The 11,428-nt window shown below is 51.2% G+C and overlaps 1 protein-coding gene across 1 annotated transcript; it reads left to right on the top strand.

Moving 5' to 3' along the window:
* The first annotated feature begins 8,155 nt into the window (after window positions 1–8,155).
* ADRB3 (adrenoceptor beta 3) lies at window positions 8,156–10,106 on the top strand. Its single transcript, XM_028095344.2, has 2 exons — window positions 8,156–9,390; window positions 10,085–10,106. The coding sequence occupies exons 1-2, from the start codon at window positions 8,186–8,188 to the stop codon at window positions 10,104–10,106; spliced, it is 1,227 nt and encodes a 408-aa protein (XP_027951145.1). The 5' UTR covers window positions 8,156–8,185.
* Window positions 10,107–11,428: the final 1,322 nt, after the last annotated feature.

Genomic DNA, 11,428 nt, shown 5'->3' with positions numbered 1-11,428 from the left:
CAGGGGCTCGATCCCAGGACTCTGAGATCATGACCTGAGCCGAAGGCAGACGCTTAACGACTGAGCCACCCAGGCGCCCCTCTAACAGCATTTCTTGATCCATTGTTCTTTCTGGTGTGCTACAGTACCTTGAAAGCTCTACCCAGGAAAGATCTCCCTTGGGAACTTCTCCAGAGGGGGTTCCTCAACTCTGGGGGGTTCCTCCTAGGCTAGTGAATCAGGCGAGAAAGCTACCCTTGGAGAAGGCGATAGTGGATGAGGGTCCTAGGGGCAAGTCAATCAGGGCAAGAATGTCCAAGAAAAACTGGTGGGATATCTAGCCTTGGGAATGAGGAGACTTTTCAACAGGAAGGTATTACCTTTTGCCAAATTCAAGATGAGAGGGGAGAACCAAGATTTAATGAATATCATATCTGTAAGTTTGAATGTAACTAGGAATGAATGGATAAAGGTAAGGCATCCAGGATTGAGGCTGAGAATGGTGAGTGATGTCAGTGGGCCCTTTTCCAATGTGCCTGGCTTATTAACCAAATCAGGCAGGGCAGCTTAAAGAAGCCACACCAATCCAGAACTTTTGCTTACGCCAGTCCTATCATCCGGAACGCCATTTGTCCTTTTCTGTGCCTTTCTCCATCTTAATCATCTGCTAAACATTCAACTCTAATTCCCGTCTTCGTGAAGTTTTTTCCTGACCACCCCCATCTGGAAGTAATTTCTTCTTCCTCAGAATCTGGCTATCACTGCTGCCCACTTCCCTCCTTCTGCCCTTGTCATATGGCCGTTATTCTCTTGTGTGTAAGTCTCGCCTTCTAGAATGAAATCTGTTTGAAGGGAGCTCTCATGTCTGATACCTCTTGGCATCTCCCAGCACCTAGCCTGGGGCCCAGCGCATGGTTGTGGCGGTAAGGGCTGACTGATGAATGGATAGTCAACACAATGGGGCAGGCATTCTTTCTCAGCCGTCTTATTCCAAAAAAAGGACTTGCCTGCGGAATTTCCCTGGGACAAATGACAGTGAAACAGGGAGAGCTGGCTAGCCAGTGACTTGTTCCCTCTGAGCAAGCAGGGCTGGTGCCGGGTTGAATTTAGGCTGTGCTGCCTTTCATGCTTTAAAAGGACTTTCCCATGACAGACTTGGGACCTGCAGTTCTGTGCCATTAGCACCACTACTGAGAGATGAGTGGTGAGAGATGCAGCCAAGTGTGCTGGCCTCTGACCGGGTTCCGCTTCTGCGCTGGGGTTGGAGCTTTTTGCAGCCATGCGGTTTGCAGTTTCATTCCTAGCTCAACAGATGGAGCGTGCCCATAAGGAGTGCAAACTCTGGGCTTTGGTGCGGGGGTGTGGGTTTGCAACCAAACCCCCCATGGGTGGGTGGACTTCAGCTGGGTGCACATGAGTATGCATATGGATGTGATGATTCTCTTTGGTGTAGGTCAGAGTATTTGAGTTTCTGTAGATTGTATGTACGTATCTCTGAGTGTGTGTGCCTCTGAAGGTGGGGTGTACTTACCTGTATGTGCATGTGTGTGTGTGTGTTGTGTGCATGTGACACTTGTACCCATCCAAAGTGAAAGGAAGTGGCTCTCCAACTGGTTTGGACAAAAATGGCTCCTTTTTGTCCTCAGACCCTAACCACGGCATGACATGAAACAGATTCCAATTGGTCCATTGGCTCCTCCTTCTCCTTCCCGAGAGGGGAGAGGGGAATGAAGGAATGGAGGGGTCCCACCCTGCCCCTAGCAAGGACTCTTTTCCTTCCTAATGCTATTTCTTCTTGGTACTCTGTGGTTCTGAGAGGGCCCAGGGACCCACGGGAGCCCTGGGCTTTGAGTGTCCATGGCATCATTTGGAATATTTTAATGGGGTCCAGATGCCAAAAAGGGAAGACCCCTTTTAGAAATCCAGGGCTGTCTTCCACTGTCCCCACCTCCCAGGAGAGAGTTGACATTCTTAGCACTGTTTACATTCTTCCCCTCCTTGCCTCTCTGTTCCTGCCCCTTCCAGGACCTTCTCACTTTGGGCTTGCAGGTAAACTGTGCCCCTATAAACAAAGCCCTCCTTCCTGCTCTGGAGGAGCCCAGCCCCACCCTGACCACAACAGCTCAGAATCCTACCCATCCTTCACCCATTCTTCTTCTACACCCTCCTTCACCACTGCATTAACCACTTCATCTCCTTCAGGGGGTCAGTGGGGCAATTCCAATAATTCCAGGAAGCAGAGGAGGTCAATGTTAATGACCTTGCTTCCCGTCTCCAGCCCTCCCTACACCTCCACTCCCCTACCCTAAACCCCAAACTGCTCTCCAGCAAAGAAGGTGGAAAAAGCTGCCAGTCAAGGCCAGAGGCTGGAGATCCAGGACAACTGGTTTTGCTTCCCAGGTTCATCGTGCCATTTCCTTTGTGTCCCCGAACAGTTTCCTCACTTCATCTGAATAGCACAATTTGTAAAAGATACGTGATCATCCCAGCCTCCTCTCGCTAATATCCCAGCCTTGTCTCTGCTAATATCTTGTGAAGCAACATCTTCACAGAAGCCCAGGACTGCTGGGGACAAGCTCAAGCATATGGGAGGTTGTGAGTGTGACCCAGGATTGAGTGCAGAGGTTAAATTATAACTATCTCACCAGCAGTGGGAAAGGGCCTTTCTGCTCATGGGGGGTCTGGGTAAAATGTACAGCAGGTTTTCCTCTAAGATGTCACCTTGATGTCCCCAAGAGATGCCCTCCTTGCTTTCTTTCTTTTCTCTATCGTGGGATAAAGCCACCCTATCTGATGTCTATGCCCAAAGCTGCCTACCGCAGCACTGGCAGGAACAAAGTGAAACCCAACTCCCTCTTTGGGGCTTGGAGCTTTCTACCCAGTGGGCAGGGGATGGGTCCTAGCCACCTGTCTATCACTGGGGACGGGCACAAGAGAATGTGTGCAGAGCTGTGACCGAGAGGCTTGAAGACCCAGGCTGCCACACCTCCACCAGTGAAGTCCAGCCTGATGCTTCCGGCTGAATGGAGAGCCTAAGGATGTCTCCTCCTCCTCCTGTTATCATGAGAGAGGAAGACAGCCCCCTCCTGCCTGGAAGCAAAATGTCTTGCCTTCTCTTGGGATTAAAAAAAAAAGTGGCCTTTTCCCCATCCATGACTTCTTCAAAAACAGGAAACATTTTCCTCTTCCCCCTGCCACAGCCTCTCCCCTGGCATCTGGATCTTAACTACCCCAGACTTGATTCTCCCCTGAGGGGCTTTTGGCCATCTCCTAGGGTTCGTGGGGCTTGGCTTCCTTCCTCTTTCTAGCCCAGGATAGCTCCTTGCTCCTGGCTCAGTTGGAGGGGTCGATTCCTGTGAGGCTTTGGTTTCTTTGTTAGAGGAGGAACCATCCTGGTTGTTTTGCTCCCTTTCCTTCCAAGCACCAGGCACCCTTGCCTCAGGACCTGCTTCCTCAGGGAAGTTACGGGTTGATGTGAGAGAAGGGGCTGGATCATATTCAGCTTGAGTACCAGCCTCTTGAGCCAGACAAGCTCCAGCTTTGTTTGAGCTTTCCCTCAAGAGTAAGGAGAGAGATCACAGATCTAAGAGATGTGGTGGATCTGCCCTCTTCCAAGCTGACTCCTTCTCCCGATCAAAGAAAGGAGGTACAAAGAAATCAGCCAAAGCAGTATCCTTGGAGGGCCAGGAGAGAAACTTATCTGTGGGTTGGTGGCTACATCCTCTCATGCTTTCTCCCTCCCATACTGGATTGATTTCTCCCCCACCTCCCTGGGAGATGGTGCCTTACTGAATCCCAAAAAAGTCTTGTCTGGGCTGCAGGTGGGGTGTGTGACCTTTCCCAACCCTTGGGGAGCAGCTTCGCCAAGAGTCAAGGACCTTAATGATGACTCAAAGAGACTAGAACAAGGATTTCTTTTTCTCCTTCAGGAGTAAAGGAAATATTCCCTGGTCTCTTCTTCTGTTGATGGCCAGAAACAAAGAGAAAAGGCTTTGCTAGAAAATCCTAAATGTCCACTCTTTCTCTGCCTATATAAAGCCTTGTCCCAGGCTAGCACTTAGACACCAGAGGACCTTTTATCTCCCAAGAATGGAGGCCTCTTCTCTGCCTCCCTTCAAGCTCCTTTCCTTGGGAAACATCAGATGTGTGTCGAGTTGGCCATGCCATGTTACAGAACACAAGGAAAATATTAGGTTAGGAGCTTCTTTTCAGTTCCACAGGCAGGGCGGTGGTCTATTCTGGGGCCTGGCTGGGAGGGGGGGGCGGGGGGAGGTGCTCTGGAAAAGGATCCAGCTCCTTGGATGCCTGTGCTTCTGACAGGAATGAACCTTTACTGTGGGATCGTGGCCAAGACTCGGTTTCCCCTCTGGGTCTCGGCCTTTTAATTCTGTAAAGTGTTGTGTTGGATTTGATCTTTAAGACCCCTTTAGCTCCAATTCTATGTTACCACCATCTTGTCTCCCTGGACTAATTGGAAGGATAGGCAGGGTAAAGAAAGGGGAGAAACTTCTACCTCATTTGTGGTCTCTTTCAAGAACTTTAAAGCAAGATGGAGAGATTATAAATCATAGACTATAGCACCACTAACACACATAGTCTTGGATGAGGTATAAGGCTCAGTCACCTGAACTCCCCTAGGCTTCTTTATACCCTATCACACAGGCACACACACATACACACCCAGTTGTGATGTGCATAAGACCAACCACAAGCTACTCAAGCAAGGGAGGGACAGCAACCCCCCTTCCTTCCCCTCCACCCCATTATTAGAACTTCTACCCATCAGGCAGCCTCTGCGTGTTCTGGTTCTACTGACCACATATTCTAAATCACAGACCATCACCCAACTGCTTTCTTGCACAACAGGGTTACTTGCCTGCCTGGAGCCCCCAACACATCAACAGTCCAGGGGGCCTGAATTCGGCAGCTTCAGAGGCGCACATTCACTGTCTGCTTCCAAGGGCACAGAACAAAGGTCATCTGGGGCCCAGGGCCAGGGTGAAGCTCTCTCTGGGCACTGTATGCTTCTGCCCAGAGTTGGATGACCTCTATAGACTAGGCAGCCCTAACACCCCTGGGGCCAGTCATTAGGACCACTTCCCAGAGCAGCAGGTCACTCGCCTCCAACCTCCATCTGGCCATCAAAAATGATGGCAAGAGTATAATGGGTACATCGCCTGGGGAGGGTAATTTGGCAATAAATTTTACATTGCAAATATATGTACCTAATGATACAGCAATTTTGTCTTTAGGAATGTATTCTACAAATTCAGTCACCCACATGGGAAATGACATGTTTCAAGTGATTCACTGCAACATCATCTATTAGTAGAGATTGGAAGTAAATCAGATGTCCACTAGCGGCCAGTTGGCTTCATAGAGTATGGTATAGCCATGCAATGGAATATTAAAAATGGGAAGTTATTGTATATTGGTATGGAAGGATTACAGATATATATTATGAAGTGAAAATAAGCAAGGTGCAGAACAGTGGGTATGTTTTACTATCATCTGTGTAGAAAGGAGAGGACAAAAGCACATATATTCATACTGACTTGTTTACATATAACATATCGCTAGGAGAAAAAACAAGAGACTAAGGGTGATTACTCCTAAGGGAGTTGAAAACCCCTTGATGAAGGCAACTTTCTATCACGTGCATTTGGAATATTTTGATGGTTGAATAATGTGAATGCATTACCTATTCAAAAGATTAAGTGAAAAAACACAAAACCCGGGAAAAGAGAGAACAAAGTGGCAAAGGGGGGAGCCCTTCTCCCTGTCAGCCTCTTGGGCAGGGGGAGGCCAGACTAAGAACGGGAGCGGGACCGGTTGAGCAGAGACAAGCACGCCAGGTGCTTAAACATTGCTCTGCTTGCTCGTAACAGCCTTCACTAACTGGGGCCTGGAATTCCTCTGCTCACACTCTCCTTCAGTTATTGGCCTAATCAGACCCAAACTCAAGCACACTCATGTGGCTTGGGAAATCTTGTCCTTTTTTAAAATGTAAACATTTTTAGACACTTGGTCAGAATAACGAGGTCACCCCCTAAAGCAATGACATCCTTTGAAGTTGCGTGACTTCCTTGCACAGTTACCTCACCCTGCCCCCCAACTCTGATGTTCTGGAAAAAAAATTGCTGAATGACATGTATTTGTTTTAGAGATTACTCTTTAAGAATCTTATGATGTCCCTTTGAGATAACTGGCAACACTCTGGGGTGTTGCAAAACCCAACTTAGGAGTGATTGCTTTGATGACGAGCAAGAGGCCACAGCCAAGACTCAAGGCCAAGTGGGGCCTACACCACTCGGGCAGGACTGGGGGGTGGGGGGCAAAGGCTAGGCTCTTGACCTCCACCCATTGGACAGCTGCATGGATCCAAAGACCTGCTTGGGGTACTGCATGTGTGTGGAAGGCATTGGTTTGGGGGCCATGGACAAACCCTGCTTGTGGATGAGCTGCTGGGTCCCTGGGAGACAAAACTGGTTCTTTCTCCTCAGGGATAATTTTAGATCCTCACATCTCCTCCCAACCCCTGGCTCAGCCTCCCAGAGGAATTGCTTCGACCAGTGACTATACAGCGTTCTTTTGAAATATAGAGCTGTTCAAATGAGACACGTGAGGGTATGGCCCTGGAGGCATTTTCCATGATAATTTTTCCCCTTTTGTCCCATTGTTACAGGCGAGGAAGCAAGACAGCTCCAGGATCAGTTTTCTGATAGGACTTAATAAACGTATTATGTCTTCCTGCCTCTCACCTTGAACACAGGGCCTTCTTTTCCAGCCTCACCTGCCCACACCCTGCTTGACAAGAACTGGCTTTGAGATTGGGAGAGCTGGCAGAAGCAGCCTGAAGTCTGGAGAAGAGAAAGAGCTTTGGGCTTGTCAGGTGAGGAAGACTCTGATGCAGCTGTAGGAGAAACTTCAAGAGGCCTTAAGATACCAGGCCTATCCTTTCACACACTAGAAGATGCAACATGTGAATTCCTCAGCTGAATGTCTTCTAATTTTTACAAGTTCATGAATAAAACCTTCAAGGAAGTAGAGTGAACATTTTACTATTGGGAGGGTAGTGATGGAAGATTTGTGGATAGCTGGGGGGTGATGGTGGACAGGCCTCATGCCTTAACCTCAAACCCATTTGTTCACTTTTCAACATATCTTTAAAGAATTTTAAAACGTAAAATATTAAAGAATTTTGAAATTTAAAAATTTTAAAGAATTTTAAAATATAAAATTTTAAAGAATTTTAAAAGAAGGGACCCATCTAGAAATTTCCTAGGTGGAAAGGTATGTGGAAGGGGCAATGTGCAATGGGGAAGATGGAGAAATTGAAACTCTCAGCATCCCAGACTACATGAAGCCAAATCAAAATTTAAATGAGTAGGCAATGCTAAAGACTCCTGGAAAAATTCGAATTTCTCCAGTAACTGAAAAGAGCAAGAACAACAAAAAGACAACAGAAAACTGGAGGAGCAGGGAGGGTAAATGGAATAGAAGGGAAAGGGCACAAATCTCATCAGAATGAGGTCTTGGGAGCAGAGAGAAGACACTGGCTGCCCTCTTTTACTTACAGTATTTTAGAGGACACTCAGGTAGATGAGGTGGTACCGTGGATCATTTTGCTTGCCCTGGGAAGGTTACCTTTTCCTCTAACAAGGTAAGGTGGTGGTGGTGGTGGAGTGGGTGTGTGGCGGGGGGAGCGGGGGAGGTGGTGGTCTTCATTAGCCTTCAGCTAGCGTGCTGCTGGATCTTCCCAGGGAATTGGTGCAGAGTTCCAAGAAATGAGTGCCGACGGAGTGCAGCGCTGAGTGGGTGCAGTGGTTATAGCAGCAGTGGGCACAACGGGTCAGAGAAGTCCCGGTGTCCGTACTCCAGATATGGTTAAAGGAAAATTCAGACATCCATCTCTCTTCCCTCCCCTCCCTCCAACTCCCTTCCTGACGCCCGGGGCGTCGAGACTATTGGCCGCTGCCCCTTTAAGGGCCTCCACTCCTCCCCCCAACCCCCCCACCAAGCGGTGGCACCAAGCGGGTTGGAGGTGGGAGGCTGAGCGTTCTCAGCCGGTCAACTAGGGAAGATGGCCCAGGCCGAGGAAATCGCTCCCACGCCCCGCTCTCCCCTCCCCTGAGCAGAGGGAAGGGATCCATCTAGAAGGCAGACCCCTTCTCTCTTTCCCTCCCGCCCCACGCGCGCCGCGGGAATGGCTCCGTGGCCTCACGGGAACAGCTCTCTGGCCTCGTGGCCGGCTGCCCCCACCCCGACGCCCAATGCTGCCAACACGAGTGGGCTGCCAGGGGTGCCGTGGGCGGTGGCCTTGGCGGGGGCGCTGTGGGCGCTGTTGGCGCTGGAGGTGCTGGTCACCGTGGGAGGCAACCTGCTGGTAATCGTGGCCATCGCTCGGACGCCGAGACTCCAGACCATGACCAACGTGTTCGTGACTTCGCTGGCCACAGCAGACCTGGTGGTGGGACTGCTGGTAGTGCCGCCGGGGGCCACCTTGGCGCTGACTGGCCACTGGCCCCTGGGAGCCACTGGTTGCGAGCTGTGGACCTCAGTGGACGTGCTGTGTGTGACAGCCAGCATCGAAACCCTGTGCGCCCTGGCCGTGGACCGGTACCTGGCAGTGACCAACCCGCTGCGCTACGGCGCGCTGGTCACCAAACGGCGCGCCCGGGCGTCAGTGGTGCTGGTGTGGGTCGTGTCCGCCGCGGTGTCGTTTGCGCCCATCATGAGCAAATGGTGGCGCGTGGGAGCCGACGCCGAGGCGCAGCGTTGCCACTCCAATCCGCACTGCTGCGCCTTCGCCTCCAACATACCCTACGCGCTGCTCTCCTCCTCGGTCTCCTTCTACCTTCCGCTTCTGGTGATGCTCTTTGTCTACGCGCGCGTTTTCCTCGTGGCCACGCGCCAACTGCGTCTGCTGCGCCGGGAGCTGGGCCGCTTCCCGCAGGAGGAGTCCCCGCCGACTGCGTCTCGCTTTCTGTCCCCCGCCCCGGCCGGGCCGTGCGCTTCGCCCGCAGGGGTGCCCTCTTACCGTCGGCGGCCCGTGCGCCTTCTGCCTCTCCGGGAACACCGGGCCCTGCGCACCTTGGGTCTCATCATGGGTACCTTCACTCTCTGCTGGTTGCCCTTCTTTGTGGCCAACGTGATGCGCGCTCTCGGCGGCCCCTCTCTGGTTCCCAGCCCGGCTTTCCTGGCCCTTAACTGGCTAGGCTATGCCAACTCCGCCTTCAACCCGCTCATCTACTGCCGCAGCCCCGACTTTCGCAGCGCCTTCCGCCGCCTCCTGTGCCGCTGCCAGCAGGAGGAGCACCCCGCCGCCGCCTCCCCGCCTGGCGACCCCTCGGGCGCCCCTGCGGCCCTGACCGACCCCGCGGAGTCCAGGCAGTGCCCACTGCTCGACGGGTAGGTAACCGAGGCGAGGAGGCCGGCGGCTCAGGATCAGGAAGCATTCGGTGTCTCTTTTGGTCATTTCGAGTTTGGGGTTCGGTAGGATAAGGTGGGGTTGGAGAGGTCTCTGCAGCGAAAGAAGGGGGGACATGGAGTAGGGAACCAAAATGGAACCCAGGACCCTTTCTTCTCCCGCATCCGACCCACCTGCCCCAGGGTTGAAGCAAAGGAGGACAGAGGATTGTCCTTCACCCCAGGACCCACCCAGTGTGCGCCAGGACGTGTGGCTGTATCCTGAGCCTGCCTGGTCAGCTCTAGATTTTCTAGCTCCGTTCTTTGGCCTCCCAGATTTTTTGCCGCCACTTGGGCTGGCTTTGACTTGCAGAGAAGACTAGAGGTCTTCCCAAACTCTCGGCCTCACTTTGGCTTCTTTGAAAAGTTTGACAGCTACGGAGTGATAGTGAGAATCCCCCTGGGTATGAAGGATAAACGGCAGTGGGGGGACCCGTGAGTGTCAGTTCTCCCTGGAAGGAGCAGGGCTGGGTTGGAGTTGGGGGTGGGTATTTCGTGGCTGGGTGGAGCCCGGATGCTTTTTTGTGTGATCACATACATATGCTTTCCAGGGTCCCTGACTTTTAGTCCTTTCCTCTAGTGCCCCTGCTCCCACCCTGTGCCCCTCACCCCAAGATATGTTATCTCCCTTTTTCAGGGCTTCCTGGGGAATTTCTTAAGTCCTGAACGACAAGAAAGAACTCTGTAGATCCAGAACTTTTGGAAAGCCTCCGGTCCCTGTTAGAATGAGCCCTGTGGAGTTTCCCAGCTGGAAATCTTTGACCTCCAGAAACTGATGACTTGGCCTCGGGATATGGATGGGGGCCAGTTGGGGAGGGGAAATCCTTACCAAGTGGGTTTTCACCATCCTCTTGTCTCTCTCTTTCTGAGAGGAGTTTTCTAAACCCTACCCCTGAACTTCACCACTACCTCAGCAGCCGGAGTATCCAGAGGCCTGAGCTCAGCTGCCTGGAGCAGCGGGACTACCACCTTGCTTGCATCTGTGCTGTGTGCTTAGGGCAAAGGGAGCACTCCTCCTTCCATTCCTTCTGCTGCCTGGACCTGACAGACCACGCAGTGCTCTTCAGGCTCGGTGGCCTAGGCTGGGAGTGGAAAGCTAGAAAAGGTCCAGGTTTGGAGTTTTGTCCCTGACTCCATCAGTACGGATTTCTAAGCACCAGCCTCCCCCACTTTGGACACAGGACAGCTCTGATCTACCTCACAGCAGTGTCAGAAGGACTTCCTCAGGGTTTTGGGGGGCTGGAGGGTGAACCATTAGAATGGATTCCTTCTTTTCCTTTGAACATCAAATTAATAAATAGTACTGAATGCTGTTCATCCCCTGACTTCTTTTCTCCATTTCTTTCCCCTATAATCCACTTACTCCACTTCTTAGAGCTGGCTTTTGAGCAACTCAATAAATTAGGACTAATCCTTGCCCCTTTTCCCTCATCATCATTAAACAAAAGATGAAAAGTCTGTTTGGGTGAAGGGGAGTGAGCTTGAGCCTTTGCCACTCCTGCATCCCCATCTTTCCGAAATTCATGGAATCCAGTTGTAAGTGGGTAGCAAAGCCAAGCTGCGCAAAGGACTTGAGTGCAGTGCTCATGGGAGAACACAGTTTGCTGTGCTCAGGAGCAGGGTCTATGGGGTATATGTCAGCTCCCTTGCTATAAGCCAGTGGTGCATTCGTAAGATCCCATTGCCATTGGGAACGGGGACGAGTTTTGCCTAGTGTTGTGTGTGTGTGTGTGTGTGTGTGTGTGTCTGGAAGCACAGAGCATTGTTAGTGTTGGGCAAATGTCTTTGGTTATAAATATATTCTGATGTTTCCTATCCTTTCCACAACCTCTCCCTTTCCTGGGCTGCAGAAATCAGTGTTATCCTTTTGAAGTAAAACTGGAGTTACAAGTTTGAGTTAGTTGATAATTTTTTCCCCCTTATTCCAATTCTTTTTTTTTTTTTAAGATTTTATTTATTTGAGAGAGAGAGAATGAGAGAC

This window comes from Eumetopias jubatus, unplaced genomic scaffold (assembly GCF_037043125.1).
Source record: "Eumetopias jubatus isolate StellerSeaLion01/CBP00866 unplaced genomic scaffold, mEumJub1_p1.0 scaffold_2, whole genome shotgun sequence".
NCBI lineage: Eukaryota > Metazoa > Chordata > Mammalia > Carnivora > Otariidae > Eumetopias > Eumetopias jubatus.
This window is presented reverse-complemented; position numbering and strand designations above follow the sequence as displayed.